Source organism: Puma concolor, chromosome C1, assembly GCF_028749965.1.
Source record: "Puma concolor isolate L17-30 chromosome C1, mPumCon1.1.hap2, whole genome shotgun sequence".
Classification (NCBI taxonomy): domain Eukaryota; kingdom Metazoa; phylum Chordata; class Mammalia; order Carnivora; family Felidae; genus Puma; species Puma concolor.
In genome coordinates, this window is record NC_141674.1 from 26,103,874 (window position 1) to 26,121,236 (window position 17,363).

The window sequence follows — 17,363 nt, forward strand, 5'->3', positions numbered from 1 at the left end:
TGATGTGGGGCTCGAACTCATGAACCGTGAGATCATGCCGAGCCAAAGTTGGATGCTTAACTGACTGAGCCACCCAGGCGTTCCCTTGCAGAATCTTCTAGAAACCTCAGCTGTGTGCTCCAAGAAACATGCACCTATCTTTATTCCCTGTCCCTGCTACATTTTATTATTGTTATTATTTTTGCAATCCTTTCCAATTTAGCCCCTGTTGCCTAGTCTCCTGCTGAAGGGGAGAAAGAGCAGGAGCGAGTGAGCTGGCTAACTTTCCAGAATCCTGTGGCCTGGGCAGTGCTGGGCTGTTGGTATACTGCTCTAAGCATAGGTGTTAGCCAACCAAATGCCAAGCAGCACAAACACTGAGTGACATTTTCAGAACTATTAATATTTCATCAGAAATGATCACTTTTCCTTTAAATACACTATCTTAAAAGGTTTTCTACATTCTTAACTATAATTTTATTCAGTCTAGATCCTCAGAATTTTCCCCAAAGGAGCACATCTTCAATTTTATAATGAAAATCAAAGGGGAACGAAGCTCGGATTTCAAAATTGAGAGTCAACATCTCCAGGAACTCGGGCCTTCTCCAAACAGCAAGGATGTGTGTTGGGCATCCACTGTACCACCAGGTGCTTTACGTATGGCATACCATTAATTCATCTGGCACATATTTATTGAGTGCCTACTATGTGCCAGAAATGTGGTTTTCATAATAATTTATCAACACCATTTTACAGAAGACGGTTCCTTCTCTTCCTTCCGTCTCATCTCCAATGTTACCTTAGCTCCCGAAGAGGCCTACCTGGATATCCATCTAATTCTGCCACATTCCCCCCTCCCTTGTCTCCCTTTGTTGGTTAGTTTCCATCAGGGCCCTTATTTCATCTGCAATTGGTGCTTATTTACTTGCTATGCTAGTTTGTGACCTGTCTCCCTGCTCTGGAATATAGGCTCCATAAGAGCAGGGACCCCAGGAAGCTTTGTTCACCTGCCCGGACGCTCACCAGGAGGTGCTCAGTCACTACTGGGAAATGAAGGAGGGAGCTTGGGAGACGTCAAAAAATTGGCTGGCGTGACACAGCTAGGTGGTGGCAGGGTCCGGGTTCAACCCAGCTCTGGTCTGTTCCCATCCGTTCTTCTTTCCAGTCATCTGGTTCTCCCTTTACTGGGTGAAACCAGGGAGGAACAACGATTCGTGGGGTCAGCGAGCCTGGGGAAGGTGCTGTGTTCTGCGAAGCCCATCCAGTGAGAGAGGGGGAGCCCACTGGGGGGCAAACTGCTAACTTAGCCCTTCTTCCCGCACCTGAGCCCCTGACCCCACTCCAACCTGCCCACCCTCCACCCCCAGCGTAGGAGGGACTGGTGGATCTCAAAGGCTGAGCGCTCAGCATCAGGCCTGGGGCGGGTGGGGGTCGCGCTGGGTTTCAATCCACTAGAAAGAGGGCCTTGGACACACCCTTTTCTGACTCGGAGACTGGGTTTGCGGCACCGTGGTGCTAACTTCACAAGCTTGTTAGGTTGCACATGACACAGAAAGCCCAGCGCTAGGCACACGGTAAGCTCCCAACATAGTGGCCGTTTGGGGTAAAATGAGGCGACCGAGGGCCAAGGGCCCAGGCAGGCGTGGAGGTTTCATACGGAGCGGCGGGGCCAGGCGGGGGCGCGGCGCCCTCGACTTCCAACAGCAGCAAGGGTCCTCCGGGCCCCCACCCCCACCCCGCCGTGGGGCCTTGGGCACCGAGCCCGGGGCGGCCCGCGCACCGAGCCGTTGCGTTTGAAACCCACAGAGGAATTCTGGCGCTGGACTGGGAGGGTGTGGGAGCCACCGACACGCAAATAGGCCCAAGCTGCCACCTCCGGCGCGGCCCGCCGAAGACAGCGCCCTGTTGAGGCGTGGGGCCCCTGGCCGGTCGAGGCTGAGCGCAGTCCAGCGCGGGGGGCGCGGCAGGTGTCTCCTGGGGGCGCCGGGGCGGGCTGTGGGCGGCCGCACTCCCGGGGGCCTTCCTGCCGAGGCGGCGGCATAGCGGCGCAGGCGACTGGGACGCGGGCGGGCAGAGGGGCGAGCTAGGCAGGGCCGGCGGGCCGTTGGCCCCCGGCGGTGCGCAGGGTTCCCTGGGAAGGCCCCACTGAGGAGCTGATGGCGGGTCCCCGCCCCCACGGCGCCTAGCAAGGTGCCCAGTGCCGGGCTCTCGCCCATCCATCCGCGCGGCTTAGCGGGCGACAATGGGCTGAGCCACAGGCTCCGCAAGGTGTCGGGGGCGCCTCACGACGGGGGTGTGCCAGGGACTGTGGGGAGAGCCCGCCCTCCCCCTCCAGCTGTTCCCAGATGTCATTCTGCCCGCCCAGGCGCCTGGTTCCTGAGCTCAGGGAGATTCCACGGTTACTAAGCTACTGGTTTTTGTTGACTTTCAAATATTTTCTTCTAAGGGAGAGGGGGAGGGGGGCAAAAGTCAGGAGAGAGCAAATAAAAAGAAATCAAACTAAGCTCCCCCTCCCCAGAAGAAACTTGCCCTCCAGCCACCACTCACACACACATCGAAGGCCTCTGAACATAGTCACCTTGCTGGAGGAACAGCCAGACAGAACTGACCTGCTTCTGCCCCTCCTCCTCTCCCCTTCCGGTGAATGAGGGGCCGTGGTGGATGGTCCCCCTGTCTTGGAGCCCTGGGTGGACAAAGGAGCTTCCGGAAAGAGAGGAGGAGGATGGCCAGTGGGAATGGGCTCCCTTCATCCTCGGCCCTGGTGGCCAAGCGCCCCTCCGCCCTGGGCCCATTCCCCAGATACATCTGGATCCACCACGACACACCCCAAGACAGCCTAGACAAGACTTGCCACGAAATCTGGAAGAGAGTTCAAGGCCTGCCCGAGGCCTTGCAGCCCAGGACCTCAAAGGAACAGCTGTCTGCCCCCATGACTGGGACCCCAAGAGACAACGGGCTCGGCTTCCAAGAAGAGTGAGTGTCCCCCCTATGTAGCTGGCACCAAGGGAGGAGGGAAGAGCAGAAGTGGGACCTTCTGGGGGAATGTTCTGGCCCATTGTTCAGTCTGGTTAAACCGTAAAGGCTGTATACTTTCCCTCCATCTGTTGTGGTCCTTCGTCCAGTCTTTATAAGGGAGGTGACTGGGTCCTGGACTTACTGGGTGCAGGGCCAGACCAGGGCTGGATTTCTGTTGCCCCTTTATCAGTCCACTACGGGGACATTTTTCATTTTGCACAGGCGGAAACCCACACTGGCCAGGGCTGAAGGTTAGATGCCCGTGGCTTTGCCTGGAAGCAACTGGGTGATACTTCCCTTTCTCAACCCCCAAAGGCTACGCATTGGCACGGCTGAGTCTGGTGGTTTAAAACCACATCTGGAATTCCCTAATACAGGGAGCAGCTGTCCCATTCAGCCTCCACAGAAGCCGCTGCAAGAGCGCACATCAAAATATTTACTGGGAAGGCATTGACATATTCAGAGGACATAATAGAAAATTAAAGTGCGGGAAGATGGCTGTAAATAGCCCTTTTCCTGGATGGGAAATCCTGTGTCTGGGAAACACAGAGCTAAATGTTTCTCCACCAGGGCAAAGGCGGGCAGATATTGTTGGGGACAGATATCCGCAAGGAGAGGAAGATGGGAGAGCTCATTAGGAAAAGCAAGTAAACCACCATGGTCATTAATGCCAGTGCTGAGCCCTTGTTCAATGTTTGGCGTCTTCCAAGTGGGCTGCAAACATTAATTAATCCTCCCAGAGTCCCTGTGAGGCAGGTATTAGTGTCCCCATTTTACAGATGGATTAAGTGTTAATAATTAAGTGCTAATTAAAGACTAAGTGATAATTAAGTGTCGCCTGTTCCAACACATGTTCCTCTTCAGCTCAGAGATGCTAGAGTGGGGGATAATTTAGGCAATTATCAAATGTGTCTGGTTTCAGGGATTTCTATGAAAGAGCTAGGAAGAAAGGTGAAGTATAACCACTACCCAGGTGCGCCCTACCTGCTGTCCCCTTTCAGGCTGCAGGTGAAGGTGGAACGCTCTTTAGCTATTATTGAGTATCCTGCCCTGTGCTCAGCACGACATGGCTGGGATGGGAATGGCCTGTCTATGGCCAAAGTCCTGCTGTCCAGCCCTCCAGCGGCACTGAGCCCCTCTCCCCTGCCTATGGCCATCTGCTCTGGGACAGGGCCTTGGCAGGGGGCCCTTGGGGCTGTGCTTAGCTCTCAGTGGCCAAGAAGCTGATTGTCCGCTTTGTGGACCAAGGGTCAGTGGCAATTTCCAGTAGATGGCACCCTCTGTGCCAGGTCACACTGAGTTAATGGAGACAGACTCTACTTCCAGTCTGCTCTTGGCCAAAAAGTGAACTGGTGCACCTTTGGCCAGTTGCTTAACTCCATTTGGCCTTGATTTTTTCATCTGCAAATTAAGGGTGATGTGCCCTGCCTTGTCCACCACGGAGTCGATAATGAGGATCACACGTGATAGAGACAGGAAACCGAAAGCTGCATTATGCAAAGAAGGCTGTCCTTAAATGCAATTCTCAGAGTTCAGGGGTTTTGTTGCTGTTGCTGGCTTCAAAATATGGGCTTTTCGCACTATGCTCACAGACCCCAGAGTGCTTCAGGGGCCACCCTCGAATCAAGGGGCCTGGTTGCTGGGCCCCCGTCCCCACTTCAGACAGGGCTGTTTGGCTTTTTGGGGTTTTGCTTCCTGGAGTCCTGAGTAAAAGCTGCGTTTGGGGAGAAAAAAAAAAAAAGGTTCTGCTACTGAGAACCGAGCTGGGAAACCACTGCCTTAGATGCATAAGCGATGTCATAACCGCGTAGATCTCTACCAAGTAGAACACGAGGAGCTATTCTTGACATCAAGGCAGCTGTGATGGTGGAGTCAGATACTGGGTTTCAGATCGCGTTGCAGCCCTGTGCCAGCTGCGGGATTTGTTTAACTTATGTGAGCTTCAGTTTCCTCATCTGCCAAATGGAGATGATTACCGCCATTTCAGAGGGCTGTTGGGATGATTAAATGGGATATTTAAACATTCCTGGTAATAACGGTAATAACTAGGATTTGTAAAAATTCCTTGTAATAATAATGATGATGATGATTTCTTTAAGCCCTGCAATTACTACATGAGGTTGGTACTATTTCAGACTCCCCCTCTTTTTACTTTTTATTATGCAGCTTCCCATGCATAAAATAGAATAGTGTGGTGAATGTCTGTGTGTCTGTCACAGAGCCCCATTAATTACCACATTTGCGCCATTCTTGTTTGGATTCCTCCCTCCCCGCTTTTTAAATGAAATCCTTTTTGCAGATGAGGTCACGCGTTGGAGGGGTTCGTTTCTCTGCCCAACGGCCTACAGTTAGGAAGTGATGGAGTTTCAGAAAGCAAACCCAGGTTCATTCTTAGCTACTGTGCAATAGATAGTGTGGTCTATGTTCCCCTGGAAATGGAAGCATCTTTTTGGATCATTACAATATTTGGCAGCCAGGTGTTCTGAATGGTCATGCATAGACAACAGATTTCAAATTCAGTGAGCTGTACGGTATGTTTCTGGGATGGTTGCAAGCCCACGAGATACCTCTCAGCTAGTGTTCCCACAGCTTAATTTGTAGACCTGGTTTTGGTGATATTTTTTGCTATCAGGGTGACTAGAGAAGTAAGTTCTAGAACTCTTGTTAGCCAGAATCTTTTTTCTTGACTCAATCCCTACATATCATAAAACTCCAGACAACTCAAGGTTGAAAGGGATATTGGAGGCCATCTTCTGCTGTTTGAATCTCTTCCTGAAGGTTCTTGCCAACTGGTTATCCACTTGTACACTTTCTTAGATGAAAAGCTCACCATTTCGTGAGGTAGTCCCTTCCCTTACTATGAATGCTGGCTGTCAAAAGACTGTTTTCTTCCTATGCCGAATCTATCTCTATCAAACTAATACCCATAGATCTGGATTCTGCCTTTAGGGCTGTAAACTAAATCAATCCCCTCTTTCTCTCAATAGCTCTTTAGATGTTGAAAGATGGCAACACTATTCCTCCTAGGATTTCTTATTTCTACAACTGATTATCTCTGGTCTTCTAAGTTTCCCCTCGCGTGCCAACTTGGTCAGTTTCCTGCCCGCACTGCTGGTCCTCGTGGTAGTGCAGTGACCAGAATCAAGTACAGTAATCCAGGTATGATCCAGTTAGTGCGGATTGGATCTTCCCTGTTTCTATTCTGTATTCATGGTAATGGTGATTGATGCCACATTTACTTTTCTCTAAGAGCCAGCTTCATTCTGTGGACACATTTAAAGTTCATTCACTCCTTCATTCTATTACTCATTCAACAAATATTTAATAAGCATCAACTATGTGCCTGGCACTGTGCTGGCAGGATAGAGTCAGGAACTGGATAAGGCTCTCCTTCTTGGAGCTTACATTCAAGAAGGGGACAGAAACAAAACAAGTAAATAAAAGAGTATGATAGTTTCAGTATGTGAAAAGGACTGGTGTTCTAGTGGGAGGAAACCAAACACATAAAAATGAACACATAAAATAATTTCAGATAGCGAAGAGCGCTCTGATGGAAATAAAACCAAGTCAAGGGAAAACACCCTTGGATAGATTGCGGTGGGGGAAGGGTTCTCTGAGGAGAGATGGTCATGGGATGTAAAACCTAGATCCAGAGAAGGAGCCAGTCAGGTGAAATCCAGGCAAGGGCCTCCAGGCAGATGGGAGAGCAACTACGAAGAAGAACCCGATGTGGGGGTGAACATGGAGAGGGACAGGGGCAGGTGTATGATGGGACATGGGACAAGGCAGGCCGGCAAGGTGTAGGCGGCTTGGGGCATCACTGTAATGAGTTCGGACTTGATTCTCCGTGTGATGGGGCACACTTGGAGGATTTTAAGAAGGGGGTGTAGCATGAGCAGATTCACTTGTTTTTAAAGACCTCTCCAGCTGCTGTGTGGAGAGGGTGTGCGGGCCTGAGAGAGGACGTGGGAAGACCTTGGAAAGATGCCACAGTAGTCCAGGTGAGGTGCCACGGCGGTGGTGGCTGGATCAGAGTGAGTGCAGTGGAGATGGAAAAAGCAGGCGAGTCAGTGTGTGTTCTGAAGAGCCACCAGACCTGCTGGTGGTTTGGGGACACTCAAACGGAGATGACCAGGCTAACCTGAGGTTCTCGGGCCCGAGCCACTGCTTGGACAGTGTGCCATTTACTGAGGTGGGGAAGAAACAGGAGAAATGGGCTTTGGGGCAGAAATCAATAACTCTGTCTAGTGTTCATTAAACTGCAGAATCTTACTCAGTTACCTTTTAATTAGACTTAAACTTGGGCTCAGAGAATCGTAGCAAACCACTACTGACTCATATTCTAGGATTACTTTCTCACTCATTCCCCTCGTTACTGAAACTTCAAAGCCTCGGAGTGGAGTTTTGGATTTGCTGTTGAGTCCATTGCCCTGACTCAGAAGGAGCATTTGTTCATTCCTTCATTTACAGGCTCATTCAGCAAACACTCACCGCCGCCTTCTCAGTGCCAGGCCCAGTGCTGGGTCCCACGGGTACAGAGATGTGTAGGACAGGAGCCCTGCTCTCAAACAGCTCCCACTCCGGTGGCTGGGAGGGACCCAGATACATCTGACAACAAGGACATTCAATAGTGTTTATTGTGCACTTACTGCATGCTGATAAAGTGTGGAAACAAATACAATGGTGGGAAAGATGGGGACTGAATTTCAAGGACCTTTGGTGTCTTGAGGAAGGCAGATCACAACGTATTACGGTTAATGTGCTGGTGAAGTCCCAGTGCTGCGGGAGCACATGGCTGGGGGAAAACTTCCTGGAGGAGGCTGCGGGAGGCGAGCTGGAAGGAAAAGTCAAGACCCCTGCACTGTGAGTGTGATGAAGGATGGAGAGACAGCCCCTCGGGGGCAGAGGATGGCAGGATTGTCACTGCAAGGATCTCCATGGTGGTGTCTCCTGAGCTGGGTCTTGAGAAGAAAGAGGAAGTAGCCTACAGAAAGCATTCTGCAGGTGCTGGGAAGGATAGGAAGCTCCCTGCTGAGGGCATATCCTGTGTGGGGTTGGAGGAGAGCAGAAAGGTGGCCAGGAGCTTGCTGGATGTGGTTCACTTTTCTGGCTGCTTCCAGGCCCTCAGGCAGCACTCCGGAAACTTCCCATGTCCCCAAGTCAGACAGAACTTGGTCTGTAGAGTCAGGCTTTGGTGGGTGTCACTCTGAACCAGACCGAAGAAGGAAGAAAAGTCTAATAAAGGAAAGGAAATCCATGTAAATATTTAAAAAGCAGAAATACTCCTTCCTCTCTCTCTCCGCACCCCCCCCCCCATATTCTGTCTCTTTCTCTCTCTCAAACATAAATAAACATTAAACAAATTTTTTTAAAAAATTTTTTAACGTTTATTTTTGAGACAGAGAGAGACAGAGCATGACGGGGGAGGGTCAGAGAGAGGGACACAGAATCTGAAACAGGCTCCAGGCTCTGAGCTGTCAGCACAGAGCCCGACGCGGGGCTCGAACTCACAAACCGTGAGATCATGACCTGAGCCGAAGTCGGCCGCTTAACTGACTGGGCCACCCAGGTGCCCCTAAACAAATTTTTTTATAAAAGGGGGTGGTGCCTGGGTGTCTCAGTTGGTTAGGTGTCCAACTTCGGCCCAGGTCAAGATCTCGTGGTTCGTGAGTCTGAGCCGCGTGTCAGGCTCTGTGCTGACAGCTCAGAGCCTGGAGCCTGTTTCAGATTCTGTGTCTCCCTCTCTCTCTGCCCCTCTCCCGATCACACACTGTCTCTCTCTTTCAAAAATAAATAAACATTAAAAATGTTAAAAGAATATATCCTTATATCCTTTCATACTTTGCAAATGTCAAAGATGCCCTGGGCCCCACGTTAGAATCCTTTTCTCCTGGACACTTAAGAATCTCCCTCCCTTAAGATTCCTGGGGCTGGGTCTCAGCCACTGCTATGACCCCAGTCATGTGGACAACCCCCCCCATCTTGGTTGTCACGTGAATTAGTGCACAGAATGGCAGACCAGAGGTTCAAGGCCCCCCACCCCTTCCCTCTTCCAGTCGTCTTCATGCTGGTGTCTGACTCCTTGCCTCTCTGCTGGTCTCTCTTCTGCCGTTTACAGAACATCTTATCTTGCTGTGTCTGGTTTCTTTCCTTCCTGGATGTCCTTCACCCTTCATCCGCTTCGTATTCCTGAAGCATGTCAACAGTGTTGCTCAGGAATCTTCCATGGCTCCCCTCATGGTCTTCTGAACCCCTTGACCTGGTCCTCAAGGATCTTTGTGTTGGCCCTGCCTTCATGTCTAGATGCATGTCCTGCTGTTCTCCAAACTCTCTGTAAACCAAGATGAGCCACACATCTCCTTGCTCTTGCTCAGACCAGTCCACTACCAGGAATGCCTTTCTTCCATATCTCTGTCTGTTGAAATCCTACCCATCCTTAAAAACCTAGAATAAGTATGTCATCTTCTGAATTTTTCACCGCTCACCCATTCAACATTTTGTTTTCTTCCACCCTCTTCCATGTTCTTCCTTTTAATTCAAATAAAGCGTATGCCTTCTCGTTTTCCTCAGAGTTTAAAGGTGGCTCAGAAAACAAAATAAGGCAACAGCTGGATTAGAATCCATGCCTACTTCTTAGCTGTAACCAACTTGCTAACACTTTCTGTGCCCCGTTTTCCTCATTCTGAAACATGGAAAATGTCTTAGTGATGAACCACCTTAAAGGATTCTTTTGGAGGTTAATGAAAGAGTGCATGCAAAACTCACGCAGCACCTGGCATAAGATAAGGACTCCCAAGTTATTTTCCATCATCATCATCACCATTATTGTTCTGATCAAAGATAAAATAACAGGCGTTAAGTAATCAAGAATGGTATGGCGAGAGGAGACTTAGACCAGAAAACCTCAGCTAATGGAAATTATTCCGCTGAGGCTAGCATTTTGCTTTGGGATTCTTGGCAGCCAGAACAAATAGTGGAAACACAGCAGTTGGTTTCTATAACTTGTATCATCTAATAGGACAAAGCAGGAGAGATCATCAGGAACGACCAGTGTTTCCCTAGCTCTAAGGACCATATGGCTTTTATATGAGGGTGATGGAATGGAAAAGTTGGTTCGGGCTCAGCTCTTGTGTTGACCATCGGCCGAACGGGAGGATACCACAGCATCCCAATGGGATCTGTCAGTGAGGTTCTGGCGTGAGGTTTCTGATCATCAGGCACATACTGCACACTGCCTTGTGGCAACAAGCCCTCCACCCCCACTTGACCATGGCTTCTTAAGGGCAAGGACTGTGTCTTACTCATCTTTGTCTTCCCAGTGCCCAGCTGAGTTCCTGGCACTTGGTGGCTGCTATGCGGTGTGTATGAATGAATGAGGAAGTGAATGATGGATGAACCATAAAAATGCCACTGCAAGGAGAGCGTGAAGCCCAGAGGTGGCCAGGATCCAAGCAATGGGTCACAGTCATCAGAGGAAGCATTGAGTGACCCAAGGACAGAATATCAATAACGCAAGACATTGCAGGGTTTTTCCCTCCTCTGTCTTAAGCTGCAGAGAGAGGAACTAATGTTTTCTTGAACATCTGATATATGCCAGGCTCTATATTTTAATTTTCTGTGTATCTCGTTGTCTTAGCAGCCCTTCCCAGTAGATGGTCAATATTACTCCCATTTTACAGATGAGGAAGCTGAGGCTCAGAGTCCAGGCAACTTGCCCAGAGTCCTCCTGCTATGCTAGGAGTGGGCGAAGCAGAGCTAGAAACCCCCTGAGGCTTCGAGACCTGGGCTCCTTCCTGGACACCGGGATCCCATCGGGATAGCTCTTCCATGTCTGCTTAGCACCAGGAGCCATGAGCAGCAGAGGGAAGATGAATCACGATTAACGTCCCATGTCCTGTGTCCCCCTTTTTAATTTAATTTTATGGTTTCAGGAGCTGTGTCGCAGGTTGTGGGAGCCTGCAGAGATGGGCCACCGGTGGTTTGTTTTAATCCCCTTTTTAATATCTTTGTTGCAACGTTCTTTCCAATTCAGCTCCCAAGTCACATTAAAAAAATACCTCTTCCTTAGGGTAAGCCTTCTCTTATTAAACAGATTCAAATGAAAAGTTTTAAAGATAATTTGAACAATACGAATCACTCTGTAGCTCTGCAGCCGTAGCCGAAGCTCCTTTACTGCTGTAGTCACTCCCCAGCATCTCCTGTCTTAATCTCCAGCCCACTGAGTGCCCCCACCCCAAACCCTTCCAGTCCCAGGCCAGCCCCCGCCCTTGCCTGCTTCCAGGTGGTTCTGAGCTTCTCCTGTCCCCTCCTGTCCCCTCCAGGGGCAGTGGGAGGGAGGGAGGGGGAAGGTGTCTCGCTCTGCCTTCTTGGCTTTCTGTCCCACCTGCCCTAAGGGACAGGCAGGGAGGAGCTGGAAGGTATCTGAAGGAAATTCCCACCTCATTTGCCCCAAGAGGGGCAGAGACAGAAGGTAGCTGAGGGATACCTGCTCAGAACGCAGATGCCTAGACCTTCCTCTGGACCAACTGAACTGCCATCCCCCCACGAGTGCCCAGGGATCTGCATTTGGAACAGTTTCCTTCCTGACTCCTGTGCATATGTGTGAAAGTTCTCAGGTACTTTGGGGGTCAAAGATGACAGATCCTCAGATTTAAAAGGGACATAGCTTTGAGAAGGAGGTGTTCCAAAGAAGCGCGTGAAGGAAGGAGACTGAGCTTTATTGAGTGAGCTGTAAGTGTGTGCCAAGGACGTCATAAAAAATGGGCTCTAGTCTATGTGAAGGCCTTGTGAAGAAGTGAGAGGGACGTGAAGTCCAGGCTTGGCATCAGGGCAGCTGAGGGATTTCACAGGGTTGCCTCCTCTAACGCCGGGTGGTATCGCCATCCGCACGGTGCCCATGACAAGGTTTCAGCGACTTCCGCCACTCTCCAGCCCCACCAGCCCGGGCCCTGGGCAGCGCGGGGTCAGCAGGGCTCCCGCCCATAGCCCGCTGGCTGGCTCTCCCACACCACCGGCTCTCTCTCTCCGTCGGTCTGAGCTGCTAACATTTGCATAGCGCTGGTTACAGTTTACCAAGTGCTTCGCATTCACCTTCTCACTTAATCCTCCCACAGCCCGAGAGCGAAGGGCGGGTGGAGGCCAGCTTTCCGAAGGCCCTCACCCCGGCCCCCTGCGCTCCCCAGACAGACAGAGCTCAGCGGCTTTCCAGGGACCTTTGGGACCCAGCTGCACAGGAGCTGGGATGGCAGATTTGCAGCCTCTGTCAAGTGACCCTCTGCCCCAAACTGAGACCCTTCAGAGCCCGGGACCCTGGGTTGTGATGGGTGGAATCCACCCTCCTTTTCAAGCCTTTCCTTCCTGCCAGTTTTCCCCAAGGCTCTGGCAGTGTGTGTGTGTGTGTGTGTGTGTGTGTGCGTGTGTGTGCACGTGTGTGTGTGTGTTGGGTGTATATGTGTATGGCTGTGGTGGGTGTGGAAAGTGCACATGGGTGAGGTGTATTTGCACAAATGTGCATGGATGTGGTACATGTGTTTGCATGTGTGTGTGGGGTTGTGTGTGTGCACATGCCTTGTATGCATGGTCGTTGCATGGCTACGTGCGTGGGTGTGTGCACCTGGGTATGTGTACATGGCTATAGTGTGTTTGTGTACATGACTACTATGTCTGTGTGTACACATGGATTGGTGTGTGTGTGCATGGCTGTGGCGTGTGCATGAGGAGGGAGCCCCAGGGCGGTTCAGTGAATCTTACACCTGGAGAGGGAAGATGGATGAAGACACAGGCAGCTTTGACTGAGGTGGCCGTGTCCCTTCCCTCCATGTGGGGTGGGGCATCCTGGGTGCTGTGATGAATATGCCAAGGCAACAGAAAATGAGTCTCTGCTCCTCATGCAGACAGGAAGACCCAGAAACGTCCACCACCCTCGGTCAAGCAAGGGTGGTGCCCGCTAGGGATGGGACCAGGCTGTATGCCAGAGCCCCTGCCTCCACAATGAAGGCCTCTCTTTGCTGGGGACCTTTGGTGTCTCCTCCCCACCCCCACTTGCAACCTCTCACCTGCCCACCAAGTTCTGCCTTCTGCCACCTCCTAGTTCCTGGCTGGCTCCCTGGCCTCTAGCCTCCTGCAGAGAAGGGAAGTGAATTGCTGAAAGGACAGAGCTGGGGTTTGAACTCAAAGGCCCTGTTCTGTGTCCCACTTGTACTGTTCTGGGCAATGTGGAGTGGTGACTGTGGGTAGAGGCTTGGAGCCATGTGGACTTGGGATCCCATCCTGTTCCAACACTTATGCTCTTGGGTGAACTTGAATTTACGTTTTAGATTCCTGAGCCTCAGTTTCCTCTTTCTAAATTGGGAATGAAGATGCCAGCTATCCTTTGTAACTGTTGTGGGGACAGGTGCCAAGTATAACACCCGGCACCTAGAAGACACAGCATAGATCCTGGCTCGGGCCCTTGTCCCCTCCTGTCACTCCTCTGGGCTGATCCCTGGGAGAAATACATCTGGTCTGGGGAAACGACAGCCTGGCACCTGCCTGCTGAAATCTCCCCAGTGGCTTCCCTTGCCCTTAGAATCAAGTCCCCTAGTATCACTCCAAGGCTGGCAGGTGCCCCCTCCTGCCTTTACCTCTAACCCTGCCTGATGGGACCCTGCCCTTAATGAGCCTCAGGCACTTGAGCATCAGTCCTGCCCAATGCACCAAGCCCTTTGCCACCTCGTGGTCTTCGCACATGCAGTTCCCTGCATCTGGAAAGCTCTTCCTTGCGTCATTTACCTGAATACACACTTGTGTCTTTTCTCCCTCAGCTTAAATGACACTTCCTCAACAAGGCCCTTTCCGCTCCCCTAACCTGGGTACGTGCCCCTAGAATTCCCGCTCGCAGCATCCCCCTCTTGGTTTTCAGAGCAGTATGACCTGGTGGTGACAAGAGTGGCCATCTGAGCAAGATGGCCTCAGTGCATCCACTGTGTTACTTCTTAATTCTGTGACCTTGGGAAAATTACCTAACTTCTCTGTCTCTTTGCTTCTTCATTTTAAAATCTGGGAAAATTGTATCTCCCTGTGTCAGCCTTTGACATATAACAAACCACCCCAGAGCTCAGTGGCTCCACCCCACAACTCTGTACTTAGCTCCCTTTTCTGTGGCTCAGCAATGTGGCCTGGGTTCAGCCACATGGTTCTTCTGCAAGGGGCTGGGCCTGACTGCACGTGGCTCGTGTTCACCTGCGTCTGCAGTCAGGTGGGCATGGCCGACTGGAGGACCTTGGGGTTTCCCTCTGTGGGCTGTGTCATCATCCAGCAGGCTCTCCTGCACTCGTTCACATGAAAGTTGCTAAGTCCCGAGACAAACAAGAGGTTAAGCCCTAATGTCCAAGCACTCTCTGCTTATTCCTTTTCCTTTTCTGTATAAAATATAATTTGTTTTTAATTTTTATTCTATTTCTATTGAGCTAGAGTTGACATACGATATTATATTAGTTTCAGGTGTATAGCATAGTGATCCAACATTTGTATACATTATGGAATGATTACCATAAGTCTTGTCACCATGCAAAGTTATTACAGTACAGTATTATTGACTCCAGTCCCTAAGCTGTACTGCGGGGGGTATTTTATAACTGAAAGTTTGTACCTCTTAATTCAATTCCCTTCACAAATTTCACCCATTACTTCCTCCCCCAGCCCCTCTGAAAACCACCAGTTTGTTCTCTACTTATGAGTCTGTTTCCATTTTGTTTTGTTTGTTCATTTGTGTTGTTTTTCAGATTTCACATGTAAGTGAAATCCTACGGTATTTGCTGTTCTCTGTCTGCCTTATTTTACTTAGCATAATACCCTTAGGTCCATCCATGCTGTCACAAATGGCAAGATTTCATTCTTTTTTATGGCTGAGTAATCTTCGTGTGTGTATGTGTTGTGTGTGTGTTGTGTGTGTGTATACCACATCTTCTTTATTTATCTGTTGGTGGACACTTAAAGTGCTTCTGTAATCTGGCTGTTGTAAACAATGCTGCAATGAACATAGAGGGGCATATATCATTCCAAATTAGTGTCTTCATTTTCTTCAGGTAAGTACCCAGAAGTAGAATTGCTGGACTGGATGGTATTTTTATTTTTATTTCTTGAGGAACCATAGTTGTCCATAGTGGCTGCACCAATTTGCATTCCCAGCAACAGTGCATGAGGGTCCCCTTTCGCCCACATCCTCGCCAATACTTGGTATTTTTTGTCTGTTCTATACTAACCATTCTGACAACTGTGAGGTGATTTCTCATTGTGGTTTTGCTTTGCATTTGCCTGATGATGAGTGATATTGAATATCTTTTCATGTGTCTGTTGGTCATCTGCATTCTTCTTTGGAAAAATGTCTATTTACATTCTCTGCCCATTTTTACTCAGATTATTTGGTGTTTTTTTTGGGGGGGGGTGTTGAACTATATGAATTTTCAGTACATTTTGGATAATAGCCCCTTGTCAGGTATATCACTTGCAAATATCTTCTCCCATTCAGTAGGTTGCCTTTTCATTTTGTTAGTTTCCTTCACTGTACAAAAGCTTTTTAGGTTGATGTAATCCCAATTGTTTATTTTTGCTTTTGTTGCTCTTGCCTGAGGAGACAGTGAAGAAAATATTGCTAAGACTGTTATCCAAGAGTTTACTGCTGGTTTTCTTTTAGGAGTTTTACAGTTTCAGGTCTTACATGTCAGTTTTTGATTCATCTTGAGTTTATTTTTGTAGGTAGTTTAAGAATGTGGTCTGGTTTCACTCTTGAGTGTAGCTGTCCAGCTTTCCCAGCACCGTTTATTGAAGAGACTGTCTTTTCTCCACTGTACCCTCTTGCCTCTTTTCTATAGATTAGTTGACCATATATGCGGGTGTTTATTTCTGGGCTGTCTGTTCTGTTCCACTGCTCTCTGTGTCTATTTTTGTGCCAGTACCATACACTTTTGATTACTATAGCTTTGTAGTATAGTCTGAAATCTGGGCGCGTGATACCTCCAGCTTTGTTCTTTTTTATCGAGATTGCTCTGGCCATTCGGGTTCTTTTGTGACTTCATATGAATTTTAGGATTATTTGTTCTAGTTATGTGATAGCATTTTGATAGGAATTGCACTGAACCTGTAGATTGCTTTGGGCAGTATGGACATTTTATCAACATTAAGTCTTCTAATCCCCGAGCATGGTGTACCTCTCCATTTATTTGTGTCATCTGCTATTTCTTTCATCAGTGTCTTATAGTTTTCAGAGTACAGGTCTTTCACCTTCTTGGTGAAATTTATTCCTAGGTATTTCTGCTTATTACTGAATCCAGATGGGTGGGGTCTACCAAAGGGCCTGGATACAGGAAGGCATGATAAAATGGGGGTATCACTGTAATCAGTCTACCACCCTACCCCACCGGGGCTCTTGTGGGGATTAAAATGAGGCTTTTGCGTGGAAAATGCCTAGCACAGTGCCTGGCTGGTTTGCAAAGTCTCCATTAGGTGCTAAGCCTTCTTTGTATTTCGTTGAGCCTGGAACCTGAGGCTTAGATGTGTCAGCCAGCTTGCTTAAGGTATGGCCCCCAATTACCAGTGAGGGTTTGAGTCCCGTTTCTGACTCTTTCCAGGGACTGAGCTCTTGGCCATTAGGCTCTGCTGCTCCAACCATGCAGACAGGTAGGGAAGTCAGAACCTCATCCACAGTCAGTGAGGTCGGTCTGCAGAGGGACCGTCACTCAGGCTCAGGTCTGTGGCAGACCTGGAGCCCTTCACTTGCTTCAGTCACAGTCAGCCATGTTGCCTGGGCGCTGGGCTTGGGTACTGTGTTTGTCGTCGTTCTGAAATGCCACGGTGGGAAGAAAATATTTGTTTTGGTGTCCTCTTGTAGCACTAACAATTTTCCGCTTGCATTTTTCTGTTGTCTGGCTCAGCTGAATAGCAGTTTTCATCTTTGCTCTGTGTTATCATGTACACAGAACCGCTGTTGGGAGCTAACAGTGTGCTTGCTTAGTCATTATTCTGGGAAGGGGTGCCAACCAGTCAATAGCCTTTATTTTTATATGACTCTGTACCCTGCGAATGCAGACATGATGCACTCACTCAGGCACCTGTCACTTCTGGAGGTAGGCAACGCAAAGGTGGCGGTGGCCCCTGGGGCCACGGCACCAGTCCTGACTTCTTTCTTTGTCAGTGCCCGGGAGCTGAGTTAGCCTCCCTGAGTGATTCACTGTGATACAGTCTGTGGCAGATTTTATGGTTTTTACCAACTCAAAGGAGAAAGCAAATAGCATGGGAGAGGTGCCAGGATCGGCAAAACTTCTTAGGAAGAGAGAAGAAAAGATAGATTCCAGGAAATGCAGGGGAACAGACTTGACAGTGAACCCAGCAAA

General features: G+C 49.5%; 1 protein-coding gene across 2 annotated transcripts in view; it reads left to right on the top strand.

Moving 5' to 3' along the window:
- The first annotated feature begins 2,051 nt into the window (after nucleotides 1-2,051).
- Nucleotides 2,052-17,363, top strand: part of CC1H1orf94 (chromosome C1 C1orf94 homolog) — a 37,463-nt gene continuing 22,151 nt past the window's right edge. The window contains exon 1 of one of the 2 annotated variants that reach the window (XM_086716395.1): nucleotides 2,052-2,952. In XM_086716395.1, the coding sequence (XP_086572521.1) occupies nucleotides 2,624-2,952 (329 nt within the window). In that variant the 5' untranslated portion in view covers nucleotides 2,052-2,623. The remainder of the gene's footprint in view (nucleotides 2,953-17,363) is intronic. The other variant, XM_025912425.2, reaches the window with a different exon arrangement.